Consider the following 14984-nt stretch of genomic DNA (forward strand, 5'->3'; position numbering starts at 1 on the left):
AAATAACAAAAACACAGTAAATTAATCATTTTGGTATTTAGATTTAATGTTATCGAGTTAGTGTTGTTTGTTTATATTTATTTATAACTTGTAACATGCACAAAATAAAAAAAATAATAATATTAGTCACATGTATTCACAATTTATAATTACAAAGATCAGCACACGTACACACCTTATTCGTTCGAGAATCGTCGCACACATCTGAGGGTCTGACCCTGCCTATCCTTTTTAAGCGCTCGTCTTTGCTCTTTCCTTTCTCTTTCCTCCATCTTTCTAGTCCACGTATGCCTATGCATACATCATAATACGCGCTCACGATACTTTCGATTCGTCACTTTTCCGTCGTAGTTTATCCATTTTATAATTACGTGACTCATAGCCTGGTGATAACGGAGAAAAGAGACAGCTAGGTATAGCGTCGGTATATGTCACAGTTATGATTTCACAGATTCGAGACAGCTTGGTAGCCCGAAAAGTCCCAGGCTTTCGCCCGTGCACGCTAAGTGAGTCATTACAAGCATTTAGCTTTCCGAAGTCTATGACAACAATTGTTTGACATTGCCGGCGTGGGGTTCGGGGGCCGTAAAGATTTATTATGCACATTTTTGGGTAGAGTCCTGCCACTAGGTGTGTTTTATCGGACACACCGCCGTTCGAGATGAAATGGATGATTAAGGCGGGAGGGTAAGAGTCACTCTGAAGTCCAGAAATGAGTCTCTCAGGAGGAAGAATGCAGAGTAAGATATAACCAATTTAAGGGCATTTATTAACATAAACGAAAGTTTAGAACAGAATTATAAAAGCCGAATTTGGAAATTTGCTTATTTTTATCTATACAACAAAGGGGGTGCCTAACGGGGGTATTCGAACTTACACGACTCACAACATACCAGGTAAACAAGATGTCTTCTCTTGTGACGTGGATCTGACGATCAAGAATGCGGAGGTTTCTGGTGTTCGCTGCATTTAGTCAGTGTTCGCTGTACTTCGCTGCACTTAAGTTCAAGAGAAGATAACTCAAAAACGAGCAAGCACTTCGTCTTTTGCTTGATCGTATTTGAGTCGTCTTCTCTTGAACCACTCTTCCTCTGGTTGGAGCTGTGTCCACAACTGCTGACTATCTCACTGTCTCTTTCTGACTGTCTCTCTAACTGGACTGTGTCCTCATCTCTAACTGACTTTTTCTGGCCGACTGGAGCTCTCCTTTTAAACCCTTCCAGCATGCGAAGGTTCATCATCAGGTGATGATTCATTGGCAGTGTCATCATTGTAGCTGAGGCAGTGTTTTCTTATTTGGTGATGACATCGAGCTTTCATAGAGTCAATCTCTGAGTTGGTGTTTTCTGAGTTGACATGACTCATCTTTGTCATTGTTTGTTCATTGATTGCTTTGACTAAGTTCTTCATGTAAACATTGCCGAAAACAAGGGGGATGCAATTTTCCTCATTTCTATAGATATCTTTTATAATTGTTGATTATTTGGTTGCTCTTTCCTCTTTTTTTGGCATGTTGTGAGATTTCGGATAGTTGAATAAACCGTTTTATTCTAATTAATTTAAGTTGATATTAAAATTTGGAAAAGGGGGGTCCCTAGATTGGTAAAATAGGCGAATTTCCTCCTACAATTTTGGTTGTTATTCAAGATACAATTAAGGTTCACGTGAATACATAGTTAAAAAATAAAGTAAATAAACAAAAATTATTACAAATAAGTTTACAAATATATATACAGTAGAGCGTCGTTTATCCGAAGGTCGGTTATCCAAAACGTCGGTTATCCGAAGGAATTTCAGTCGACAAATTTAAATTTTCGCCAGAGCTGTGGCGCTGTAATCTTTGGCTATGTCTTGGGCTACTCAAATATTTTACGTTTTTGATACTAAATTAACTTCTGAAGTATAATTTTTTATTGTTTTTATATTTTTCAATATATTTATTTTGTTTGTACAAAATAAAAAAATAATTTTTAACGATACAATAGTCTTCGTTAGGCTTAACATCGACGAAAATTCAACGCGAAGCGACACGCAACGGAGAAAAATTTCAACACGGGATAAATTAATATATTTTTTCGTACATAATTGGTTATCCGAAAAATAAGTTATCCGAACAACCCCAGTCCCCAATTGATTCGGATAAACGACGCTCTACTGTATATATTGGAGGGGGGAGTGGTAGTCCTCACACCAGCCACGAATTTCGCGCCAATAAGCTGCCTTAACTTGTTCGATTATGTTATCAACTCAATTTCATATTTATTTTCACATTTTCACTTCGCGGTCTTTCTCTGTTCTTTTTCCGTTATTTACACGTGTAGGTCATTTCATTGTTATTCACATTTCATATCATCATTTATCACATACTACTATGAAGCTCTTGTCTGTCCGCTACAACTGTCAAGAATTAACGCGATTGGCGAAGCGTAGTGACAGAGGGTCAATAGAGAGCAGGGTCCTTGCCATAATGCGATTTGCGCGCCAATTTCGTACGTGCGTTAATCGAGCCGAATAGTTTGCCCGAATATTCGGCTATATTTTGCAAATTCCTAGGCAATGATGGCACGCAGATAGTGTCTTTCACATAACTCTGTGAGAAGAAATCACAGTTCTGGGGACCTGATTGGCTAGCAAATTGAAGAATTGTCATTGAGCCTATAGCGTTCGATCCATGCCTGAAGAAGTTGTGATATCATTTTGGTTTTGTACATATTAACATAAGTTGAAACAACCTGAAAGACATACAAGGATTTAAAATTCAAAAATTGCGATTTATTCTCACATCTACTTTTCCTCTAGTCAACTTAATGCCGACTGAAACAGCAAGATATAGTTCGTTGTAAAACAGTAAATTCTTATCAAAATATTTTATAGATAACACAAGAACGTGGTAAAAATTTTAATATAATATTGATTACTTTATTCCACATTTTCAAAGTTAAACAATAAAAATTAAAAGACGAGTTATCGTATTAAATTAAGGATATTGTCATGATATAGAAAAGTTTGCGCTCGCAACTAAGAGTATTAATCGTTTCTCGCATTCATAAACATGTATTTTCTTGAATGCTTTTGAATCACTGGAAATTGCTCTGTAACAGGTACAATTTGTATAAATAACAATAATTGTGTTAAATGCTAATTTATTTTTGATAAATAAACAATTTTATTACGTTCAAAATAAATAATTATATCAGGCTTATTTTTCTTTAATTCTTGCATCTTATTAAACGATTGTTATTTAATTGATTTAAAGATTTATAAAATTGTTTAAATATATAACGTAATTCATCGTATGTTCATGAAACTATCATGAAATCTTATCGATTCTATAATAACAGTTTTTCTATTGAAACGTCATGATATATAATTATCATAAATTTAAACTATATCAGCATTTAAAATATAATAACAAATAGAATATAGAATTTTTGTAAATCAATAGCAAGATGTCACAGACTATATTCCGTATTTCTTGTACAGTCATGAAATGTCTCATTAGGAAGTACTGTACAACTGTTCAAATACAATGCACAACAGTGAACGATCGTCTATGACTATAGCTTTTACAGCGAAATTTTTGTCAGAATCTTTAGACAGACACAAATAAATGGTTTCATAAGTTTATTTTAGTGTCAGTCAAACACCATGAAATATGAACGTCAATACATTTTTTTTGTTACCAAACAAAAAGAGAACAAAATCACTAGGTTACTACATGGTCGTATTCGCTCGCTACAATCTCGATGTTTGCGGACAAAACTATTTTTATACATTTTTCTTATAATCTAAGCAAACAAATGCCACAACTTTTTTAGGAAAAGAATTCTCTGCGTGATGCTGTAATGTAAAACAGTCAAAAATCTGGATAAGCTATAAGTTTTTTCAAGCATGGGCAAACGAAACTTTTTGTTGGGCAAGCGTGGTCAAACGAAAGGCACCAATTACTTTAAAAAACGGTTTTAAATCGTAATTAACGTTAATTTGAATTTTAAAACAGCAAAAACATTATCAATTTTTTGTGATATTAAAATCAACTAACGAAAAATCAAATTAAAGCATTTATTAGACTACAAGATGTTTACAAACAGAAAGATTCTTTTCCGATTCACATCACATGATAAAATTCGACTGGATCTACATTCTTAAATTCTTAAAGCCGATGCAGTCGAGAAAATATCTCCTTGAAGGGGTTTTGAATTAATTAAAATTGCCCTTCTTCTTCAACTGCTTTATGTTTACTTTTAAAGAAATCCTTTTGTAAATCAATTCCTTTGCACTTTCACACGCTTTTAAACATAAAAATCCATTATCCGTAACCTAAAACGATAAATAATACTTAGCAACGTTTATTTGAATTTACATTTTCGTGATAAAAAAATTGCACGTACAATTTCCGAATATTCAAACTTTGTCTTGACAATTTCAGTAGACGCAAATTATTCCAGAGATATTGCTTCCATCCGTCTTTTCTTTACTGTATAAACGTTTCTTGAGTTTATTAGACATTTAATGTACTATATTTAGATAAAGTTCCAGAATTGAAGATACCGAAGATTAATTTCTAGATGTTTTCATTTCGACGTAATTCAGAGCAAATTTCCGTTCGCAATTGACACAGATCGAAAGAAGACGTTGATTAGGAATGGACACGAAATGAGTGACACAATAAGTAATGGACAGAACCAGGATGCGTCATATTCGAGAATGAAAACAATTCGAGAATCAAATTTAGTGGATAGACACAATCTGGTAGTCAAGTTCGAGCATATTCGAAATTACGTAGTCAAAATCGTTTAAAAGTCAAAATTTAGAGAGTCAAAATCGGTAAAGGTCAAATCCTGGGCAGTCATAATTGATGAAAGGTCAAATTTTTGAGAGTCAGAATTGGTCAAAGGTCAATTTCAGTGAGAAGCATTAAACAAAAGATCTGTGAAAATAAAATAAAAATTACTAAGAAATTCATCTACAAATTTTAATCATTTTTAAATAATAACTTTATTTGTTATTAAGAAACTGAAAATACATTGTTGCCTTGTGTGATTTATTACGTACCAAATATAAGTTATTGTGAATGTCAACGTTTTACAACCTTCCTGTAATAACATTTAAGTCACTAAACAAAGTAACTGAAAATCTTATCTTTACATCCATTTTTGTTGTTTTGCAGTGTTACGAGACAAGTACATTCCCAGGATTTTGTCTCATAGAGGGCAGAAAGTATAAAGTAACAAACCGATTAAATAAAATTATGGTTCTTAGATACATTTCTTCTACTTATGTTAATCTCTTCTATCTTCGTAATAAACGCGTAAAACACAAGCAAATAGTGTAGTTTCTCATAGTATTAAAAGAGAAACATAGGGTCTATCTCGTCGCACGATAATATTGGTTACTGTGTTTCGATGCATCGGCAATTAAAATAAATTTACTCTTACAGACCTCACCGATTTCTAAAATTATTTTTATAATAAAAAAAAAATGAATATTTTAGGAGAGACAAATGACTTTCCAGGTCTCGACTTTACAGGACGCTTGTTAGGTAAGTATATCATCAAATCACTAGCGATTTCAGGATATTTGAGGCCTTAGCTAGATATTGAAATATAAGGCCTATTTATATAAATGTATACAATGTAAAGCCGTACGATACGATTTCTTGTAAGATCTAAGATCTTTCCAAATACAATACTGGATTCCAGATTTGGACCAATACACAGTATCGACAATAATACATATGTAATGCCCGAGACCCTAAAAGCCTAGTTACGTATATAACATCGCAATAGCATTAATCTGATTCTACGTTTTGTCTTGTTCATGTCGTCATTTAATTATGTGTTGTTTGTACAACTGGGCCATCAACTGTGATATACAGTATTTATAAAGTGAGAGTGTAAAATTTCCTGAATGTTTAATGTAAAATACAAAAACATTATTTTATAAGCACTTACCCAAGACGAACTCGGATCAAATCAGAAATAGATCTCTTCTGATATTGGCAAAGAGATCTTACTCCAACCGAGCATACTCGGATACCTCACCTCTTCTCCACTTACGCACGGTTCTGAATAAAGAAAAATAATAACGTTACAAGTGATATTACTCATTGAAAACGTTTAACTGAATGCGAATTAAATCAGAAGATATCGATGGCGCTATATCGAAGTTCCAGCTTATGTCTATTGATCGACTTCAAATATTACATCAAAAAGTTAACAAATTTTTATTCAGTTTATCAGTAAGATTTTCAATTTAATTTACCGTTGAAAAATCTTTAGTTTTTCAGTTTTAACTTATATTTTTGGATATGGCACTTGTTTGGATAAAGAGTAAACCGTGAATTCTCGATATACCGCATTCCAAACAGCGCCAAAGAAAACGGGAAAATTATGTGATTCTCGTCAAATCACATAGGTTCTGAACTCAAATTTACGTGTAGATTTTAATACTATATATTGATGTTTGCGGAATTTTGGTTTACCGCCACACTCGAATTAGTGCTAATTTGAGAGGCGAAAAAGTGACGGAGCTAAATCGAAGTTTGATTGAATGTACATAGAAATACGTACCTCTTAACCGGCTTCCACATTGATTTCAAGAAAGATCCGAACTTCATTTTCAGTTTATTCTGCCGAAAACCCTAAGTCTGAAAATACAAAAGCAAACCAGTTGTTTTATTTCGTAAAGTGACATTCAAATGCGATATTGGAAAATAAAACATACAATTTTCGGCCAAGACACTTTATGAAAATACTCGTGTTCTCTTATATTTACTTCTAGAAGACGTCTGTACGGGTCCTGAAATAATCGAAAACAAAAGTAATTAATTCAAATTTACTATTCGAATGATTATATTTTCGTCTGTGTGTTATTTCGGATAAGACAAATGTTATTAAACTAATTAGCAGCACGCAATTAAAAATTTACTTAATGATATAAAACGAGTTTTCAACATTTTATTGAATATAATCAGTGAATTAATTATAAACAGATTTATGAAAGTCCACAGAAAGACCATATGATTACAATTAACGATATTAATTGAATGAATGCTTTTCATACAAGAAAATACACAAAATTTGCCGTATATAATCATTGTTTTTGGCAAGAAAGAAAAGTCGAATGCAGATACATAAGAGAATTACATGCTTCGGTTTGTAAATAAATGTCATTTCATGCATAAAACGAGAAGAGACAAATCTGAATTTGTTAAGTACAATTAAGTATAATCTTACCTTTTGCAATAGGTCATAAATAAAATGTCTGTCATCATCCGATAATCCAGGAGGATACGACACCTTCACATTTAGAGCAGCTGCAAACGCATTTTAATATTAATTATCTTATATTGCTATTATTATTATTCAATTAATAATTTTGATACATTCCTCTTATCCGGTCGTAACGGGGCAATAAATACACATTATCAATATCGAAAGCTTCTTTCACATAAATCTCCAGAGGAGTTCTTCCAACCAACGCTTGAAATAACACGATGGCGAAAGCCCACCAATCATAGTAGGAACCTACAAACAATACATTCATTAATACATCCAATAATATGATACAAATGTAAGAGTATAATGATGTGAAAGTACAAATGTGAAAGTACAAGTCCTTACCGTAAGGCTTCCTCTGGAGAATTTCCGGACACATAAATGATAAAGTTCCACAAAAATCTCTTGGATTTCGTTCGTACTGAAAAAAGTAATAATAAAATAGTTAAGAGATCGTTAAAAATCTACAGTTCAAGAATATTACAATGTATAATGCTTACTGTGGATAGACCGAAATTAATTACTTGTGCACCTTTGTACACATCTAACATAACGTTGTTTGAACTAATGTCTCGGTGTATTATTCCTATTCAAAATAAAAACATTACTTTGCCACTCTTTACACATCTCTGGACTAAACAAGCAAATAAATCTACAGCAAATAATTACCATTACTATGAATATACATAATAGCAGAGGCCACTTGAGCGGCAAACACTTTAGCTCTTCTCTCCGTTATAGGGCCATTCTTTTGTATAAATTCGGTCAAAGTTTCTCCTTGGACAAAATCCGAGACAAAGCAAAAGCTAAAAAATAAAACTTATTTCTTCACAGAGCACAAATTATTATAAATAACTCAGGTGAAAAGAGAAAAAAACTTACGCTGTGTCAGTTTGCAGGAATCGAATCAATCTGACAATGTTTGGATGGGCGGACACGCAATTCCAAACGATTGTTTCTCTCCGGATTTCACCAAACTATAAATAAATTAATGATGATTACACACGAAATATAAATTTTAAATATTGTTTAAATATTACTAGTGTAAATTCATAAAACAGTGATTACTCTTATACTATTAAGAAACTTATTATTCTTTTAATATGTATATATTTAGTGATTATTGTGTATATTCCGGAAATTGTTCTTAATCCCCTTAAAATTGATAATTTTTGTTAAAAAAAATACCTGATTAGAAGAAGAGACTTTCTTCTTTACGATTTTTAAAGCCTTTTTCTTTCTAGAATATTTGGTCTTAGCCAAATAAATAGTCCCAAAACTTCCACGACCAATTTCTTTAGTAATTTTGTACTTGTCAATATAATATTTGGTTTTATCAAAACGGTCGTGTTCCTGCTTTGAATCTGCGAGTTTTTTTTCCAATTCGTAAGGCTACAAAATTATAGAAATGATTATTTATTTAGAAAATTTGCTAATGGAAGGAAAACAGAAGGAACGAATACTTACCTCGGTATTAGAGATCTCGCCTGAAATGCAACAACATAACAAAAATTTATGGAATAAATTAGTTAAAAATCCCATAAACTTTCCTTTCTTCTGCTTATTTGCTTGCAACTGCGACTCGTCTAGATTCGAGAAGTCACATTTTGTTGCAGGCGAATCTTTGTCATTCTACGAAACATCAAGGTAAAAATTATCGATGTTTGCAAACGTTGTCGTTTTAAAATTAATCAAAAAATCTTCGTTATCTTAATCTACTCAAAGAAAAATTGTGATTTTCTTACAGAGAAATCAATGGTTTACCTGAAATGAGCAATCTTTATTTTCCTGAACACTCGGTTCAGAATCTTCTCTCCTAATACAGAGAAACTATATTAATTCTTACATAATATTAAAGAATAAATAAACACAATTTCTTTTTTATAATTTATTTTGTATACTAGTACTTTCTATGTATTAACAGGACTTATTATACTGGAAAATTATGGATGCAGATATTTAGTCTTACAGTTCAAAAATAATGTTCTTTATTTAGTTCACCTGAACACATACACATCAAACATGTGTTTCGGACTTGTTCGTCCCTCCTCAGCAGGCCTTTAAACGACACTTTAACTTCAGTTTTTCCAATCTTCACTATATTTCCAATTAAACTTCCGATTCACAACAACCATACAATTTTACCCATTCTTCTTTTGGTTTTTCTATGTCTACTTAATTTTATTTTCAATACATTCCTATTTCCTTTTAATAGGAAATAGGAATGTATATTTCTACGGATAAAGGGCGTAACGGATCGATGTACGATAATTTTAAATGAATTAGAATAATTTCAAGAGGAAGATATGATAATTTTATCCCGTAAGGTTGGCAACTTGAGTCGCAGTCTCTATGTAGTATATTCTAGCTCGTTGCTTATATCGAAGAAAAAGTTATTATTGTGTATAATATTTTGCTAAGTTTTATAACAACACTAATTTAAATGCCGTGTCTTTTTGTCATGTATTTGTTTTATTTGTTTATATTGTATTTTATTTATTAATCTAATTATATTCTGATAACTGAAAACGACCTAGATTCACGATATCGAATAAATTGAATGAAATCTAATTAAGCTCTTTATTCATATTCTAGATATATATACAAAATAAAATATTATTTAAAGATTAAAATGTAATATTAACATGTTTATAAAGATTGACGATAATAATATATAAATTACAAATATAAAATGAAGGACAAGGTCACTCGGTGTCTATTTGGCAACAATGTCAAAACCGGTAGAAATTCAAAATGGCCGCAGATAGATTTAAATTTATGACGAGGTTTTTAAATTCGAAGTTATACAATGAAATTCGAAGTAGAAGATGCTGTCACGCAGCTAGTTTACGGTATACAGAATTAAAATGTTTATAAGCACAGCTAATAGTTCGGAAAATGTTCTAATTGGAGTGTATGAATTATTTCAGGTTACCGATTCAGAGAGAATCGAAGAAATATATATTAAGCAACCATTGTGATTTTCAAATTAGACCTGTCCGAAAATTTTTTAATCCATTATCTAGTAAACGAAAAGAATACTCAGAAAGGAGGATTTTAGGGTATAAATTAATTAAATGATTTTCTATCTGTTATAAGTTGGTTTAAGCATATGCATAAAGAGATTTTAAAGTTTCAAGGTTATTCATGAAATAATGGATACTATTAGGTTATATTCAACACCAAAATAAGAGACAGATTACTGTTTCTAGTTTATAGACAATCGTCAAGAATATATCCTGATGATAGTTTATAAATAGACAAAAAACATTAGATTTCTAGTAATTTGTTTTTGTTCTGGTATTAAACTTAAATACACAAAGCAGTGGTTGAAACATAAAGCTATACTATATATAGTCTTGATTGTATCCAAATATATATAAATTTTTAATCCTGTAATTTGTTCTAACATTGACTTGTATAAACTTTATATTAAACATCTGTTAACAATTTATTTAATAGTTTGTGTACAGGGTGTCCACCATGAACATGACACATTTGTTTCAACTGGCATATCAAAGTACAAAACAGTAATCAGATGTCGTGCATTCCATTAGGCAGAGAAACTGTTGAAGTTGTATAGGTAATTTTAAAAAACCACCAAAGTGATGGTAGGTGGCGTGGTCAATGCAAAATGGCTTCTCCACAAGTGCAGGTGCAAGTTGTGTTGTGGTATGATGAAACAAATTCCATGATTCCAGCAGGACGGTGCCCCTCCACATTGGAACCTGCATGTTCGATGTTTCCTCGACACACAGTTTCCCGATTATTGGATTGGGCGTGGAGGACTGATACCGTGGCCTCCTTGATCGCCGGATATTACGCCCTTAGACTTTCTTTTGGGGATTTGTCAAGGACAAGGTTTACACCAGTGTCAAAATTTGTGGCCTTCAACATCTTCATGTGTGCATTCACGATGCTGTTGCTGCCGTCATGCCCAAGATGCTTGAAAGAACCTAGCATGAAATGGAGTATAGACTCAATGTTCTATGTGCAACAAAAGGAGCTCATGTAAAGGTTCACTGATTTTTTTATTAAAACTTTTTGAGTTTTTCATCAAAAAGTGTGCATTACTTTACATCCTGAGTGGTAGATTTTTTACAACAGTTTCAAATGTGTCAGGTTCATGGTGGGCATCCTTAAGTTTAACAGTATTAAAGTTTAAGTTTAAGAATTTAAGTTTAACAGTATTTTCTGAGGAAATTTTATTATTATAAACTAAAAAATTGTAACTTAATCATTTTAGACAGATGTGGGACCTAGTCTTGACTACTGTCAGTAATGTCAAAGTTTCAGTATCCAATAGCAATGGGAAGCTTACGTTACATATTGAACTTCGGATCGCTAGTAATCACCTAAGAGACTAACATCCAATATGTTTTCCTGTGATATTACTTTGAATATGCCATGTAAGTCTAAGTGTCCTTGGACACTTTGGTATTCAAGGGTTACCAAACTGATAGCATTTTGATATCCTGTTACTCACGAAAATAATTAAGACTAGACCCTATGATCTCTGCTCAAATATTATATTTCAAGATACATTCAAAACAAATACAATAAGATTATACAAAACTTTTAAGGGATTAAATGATATAAACTCAAGTAGGAAAGCATTTAAAAAATTTATGATAAATTTATTATTCAAAGGCAAAGTTGGAGTGCAAGGCAAAATTTAATATACAGTACTATACAGTATATTAAATTTGCAATCATTACAGTTTTTAAAATTAATCATTAAATATAAATTGTATGCTCTACTGCTAATATATAATTAAAATATACATAGTAAATATTCATCGGCAAATTCTTTTGCATGTTTTGTTAATTGCAATTTTTTAACATAGCAGTTGCACAATACTGTATATCATATATTTGCTTGCCACAGTTGCATTGATAGCTATGAAAACTTTATTTTATCAATTTATAAATAGATATGTATTAAATATGTTTAAAACATTTTTAGAATAATTTAAGTACAATTATTTTATGAGAGAAACCATTTTAAGCATGGTTTATTATTTGAAAATTGTTACAGTTTGAATTAATACTGTAAACTGTCTAAGTAACAAATTTCAAAGGACCAAATTTTGCACAGTTCATTATTTGGAGTGTTCTTTACTTAGTGAATTTTATTAGAGAGAAAGTGCACATATGACTGCATCTGTAGTGTTCTGTCAATGTCTATAAGGCTTTTTTCTGTTATAGTGCCTATGTATGGTATATATGAGAATAATAAAATACATAGCAACAACTGAATAATATATAGTGTACAATAATGGAAATTATGATTTACAATGGTTTAATTCATTCTTATAATTACACAACATTCTCTCACTATGTAAAATGTTAGGCTAATGTGTTTATTCTTTTAGCAAAATAATCTTTAATTGTTACTATATCATAAATTTTGGTAGATCTTTAATGGCAAATTCAGGTTGTTCAAACAGTCTCATATGCATGTTGGCATTTTCTGAAGTTAAAAAAAAAAAAGTGCTTGCAGAGTGTTTAATGCTTCTGTGCCTTCACTAAGAAATTTCATGTAGTGCTACTAGCATTGCTGATTCACATATAGACAGAAAAGGCAATGGGAAGTGGAAACAAGATGGTAAGAGGCATGTGATTATGGTGGTGCAGCTAACATCAAAATTGTCTTTACCATTTTGAAAGTGAAAATGTGGAAAATAGCATAAATAATTGCAATAATTTGACCAATATGATGCTGTTCACTACTTAGAGATGTTTGTCAATAATCCCAAATATTTTGATTTATATTGGGTGCCAGTTGGGACCATCCCTTGAGTTTGCTAGTTAGAGCTTTTTTACAATGGAGAGTTTGTCTTTAGAGCATTTACTATATTACAATATTTTAAAGAATTTGGAAAAAATTTTAGTTATAGTAATTGAACATAATATAATTAATTTATATAGAATTAGTTTCTATTGATTTTGCAGTGATGATAAAATGTGAAAATAGCAAGTATTGGCATTAAAAGAACTAGTCAGTAAAACTGATTATCACTTTTACACCAGAAAATATTATCATTTTTTTTAGTAGATTATAAATTACTAAAGCATTATTAAACTTTATGCAGTATTTATTTAGTAAATTATGTATTTTTAAAAGAATAGTTGTAATGATATTATTTTTCTTTTTAATCAACAGAATTATAGTAATTTACTTTTGTATAAAAATTGTATTTTATCTAAATTTCAATTTGAAGTTTTATTATTTAGATATAGTATGGAGCAAATGTTTGATGTTGTAGCTGGTGTAGAACATTACAATAAATTTGTTCCTTGGTGTGTTAGCTCTGTGGTCAAAAAACGACGACCTGACTATATAAAAGCTGACTTAGAAATAGGGTTTTCACCATTACTGGAACGTTATACATCATCAGTAACACTTATAAAGCCACATTTGGTAAAGGTATGGATCATAAGTAAATATTTTAAATATTAATTTAAAAAAATTTACAATAGGTATTAAAAATTTTCAAGATTATTATCATTTTGATAAAGTAACTTTGCTACCTGCATGACATCTCGTATCTATATTGTGACCTCTAATTTTCATAATTTTAAATTGGGTACATTCCAGTATGCAACAAACAGTACATTGGTTAACTGTGATGTACAAAAATGTGTGCCGATATTCACCGATATGCATTGCACTCATTGGGTTGTGGATAAGGTGAACTCCAATGAAGCAATATGGTTGCCTCCATAGTTATATTTAGCAACTTTGTAAAAAAATCATAAAAATTGAATAAGACGGTTAGCATGTAATATTATTTAATCCCATACATTATAATTAAATGGTTAATGTTACCTATGGTTCTAAGATGGCCATGCTTCCGACTGTTTGTGGTCCAGACGGACTCCTCCCGGAGGGGAGCTGCCGGCAGGCCGCCTTGTGACAAACGTCACTAGTTATTGATTCACAGTAGTTCTTGAACAAAATAAAAAAACAGGAAATATCTAGTAAAAATATAGTTAATCTAATCTAACCAAAGCACCGCCATCTTGGAACCATAGGTAACATTAGCCAATTAAATACAGGTAGGCCTCTTACAACGTGTTTTCGCTCCAACGCAGTTGGGAAAATGCGGTAATGTTTTACAACGCGGTTTACGGTATTTAGAAACGAATTATCTTTCACATAACAGAAAAATCGCAACGGATCACGTGATACGAACCGCAATTCGGCATACAGAACTAAATGTCCTTGAAAACAGCTGTTTGTTGCTGTTGGTGTGTTATTTATTCCCTTGAAAGTTTCTGGGGAAGACCGGTTTCTAGCCCAGATGTGCATCAGTTACCGTAAACACTCAAATATATCACTAAATTTTCCATCATTTATACAGTTTCAATAAGTGGGGACAGCAAAAATGGTCCAAAATATAGTATAAACTTCTATTGGGTGTATATTTTTAACAAAATAGTGAAGAAAAGTTATTTTTTGTGATTTTTACTGTCCACAAAACTGATTGAAAAAATTTTAGCCATAACAATGCCGAATGAAAAGAAAGGACTGTCGTTAAAAAGGAAATTTATAACTCTTCAAAGATAGAAATTTTGGATCGAATTAAAAATCAAGAGCGGATAGCTGATATTAGTAGGCATTTTAATTTAAATGAGTCGACTATTCGGTCGATTAAGCAATCGGGAGAAAAGATTAGAAATTTGGTCGCATCCGGATCA

General features: G+C 31.7%; 2 protein-coding genes and 1 long non-coding RNA gene across 3 annotated transcripts in view; 1 reads left to right on the plus strand and 2 right to left on the minus strand.

The window, feature by feature from the left end:
- Window positions 1-6038: 6038 nt before the first annotated feature.
- Window positions 6039-7278, minus strand: LOC111621391. Its single transcript, XR_002756071.1, has 4 exons — window positions 7239-7278; window positions 6727-6801; window positions 6573-6649; window positions 6039-6067 (listed from the first exon to the last, which is right to left on the minus strand). It is a non-coding gene; the product is annotated as an uncharacterized LOC111621391 (long non-coding RNA).
- A 93-nt stretch (window positions 7279-7371) lies between these two features.
- On the minus strand, window positions 7372-9429 carry LOC111621374 (aurora kinase-like). Its single transcript, XM_023363483.1, has 9 exons — window positions 9418-9429; window positions 9045-9110; window positions 8748-8912; window positions 8469-8672; window positions 8163-8257; window positions 7950-8086; window positions 7781-7866; window positions 7626-7701; window positions 7372-7529 (listed from the first exon to the last, which is right to left on the minus strand). The coding sequence occupies exons 1-9, from the start codon at window positions 9427-9429 to the stop codon at window positions 7372-7374; spliced, it is 999 nt and encodes a 332-aa protein (XP_023219251.1).
- A 576-nt stretch (window positions 9430-10005) lies between these two features.
- The window catches only part of LOC111621384 (coenzyme Q-binding protein COQ10 homolog A, mitochondrial-like), a 23380-nt gene continuing 18401 nt past the window's right edge, over window positions 10006-14984 (plus strand). The window contains exons 1-3 of the mRNA XM_023363496.1: window positions 10006-10132; window positions 10211-10342; window positions 13518-13710. Of these exons, the coding sequence (XP_023219264.1) occupies window positions 10035-10132; window positions 10211-10342; window positions 13518-13710 (423 nt within the window). The 5' untranslated portion in view covers window positions 10006-10034. The remainder of the gene's footprint in view (window positions 10133-10210; window positions 10343-13517; window positions 13711-14984) is intronic.

This window comes from Centruroides sculpturatus, unplaced genomic scaffold (genome assembly GCF_000671375.1).
Source record: "Centruroides sculpturatus isolate CEXI.00-Female unplaced genomic scaffold, Cexi_2.0 scaffold129, whole genome shotgun sequence".
In the NCBI taxonomy this organism is placed as follows: Eukaryota; Metazoa; Arthropoda; class Arachnida; order Scorpiones; family Buthidae; genus Centruroides; species Centruroides sculpturatus.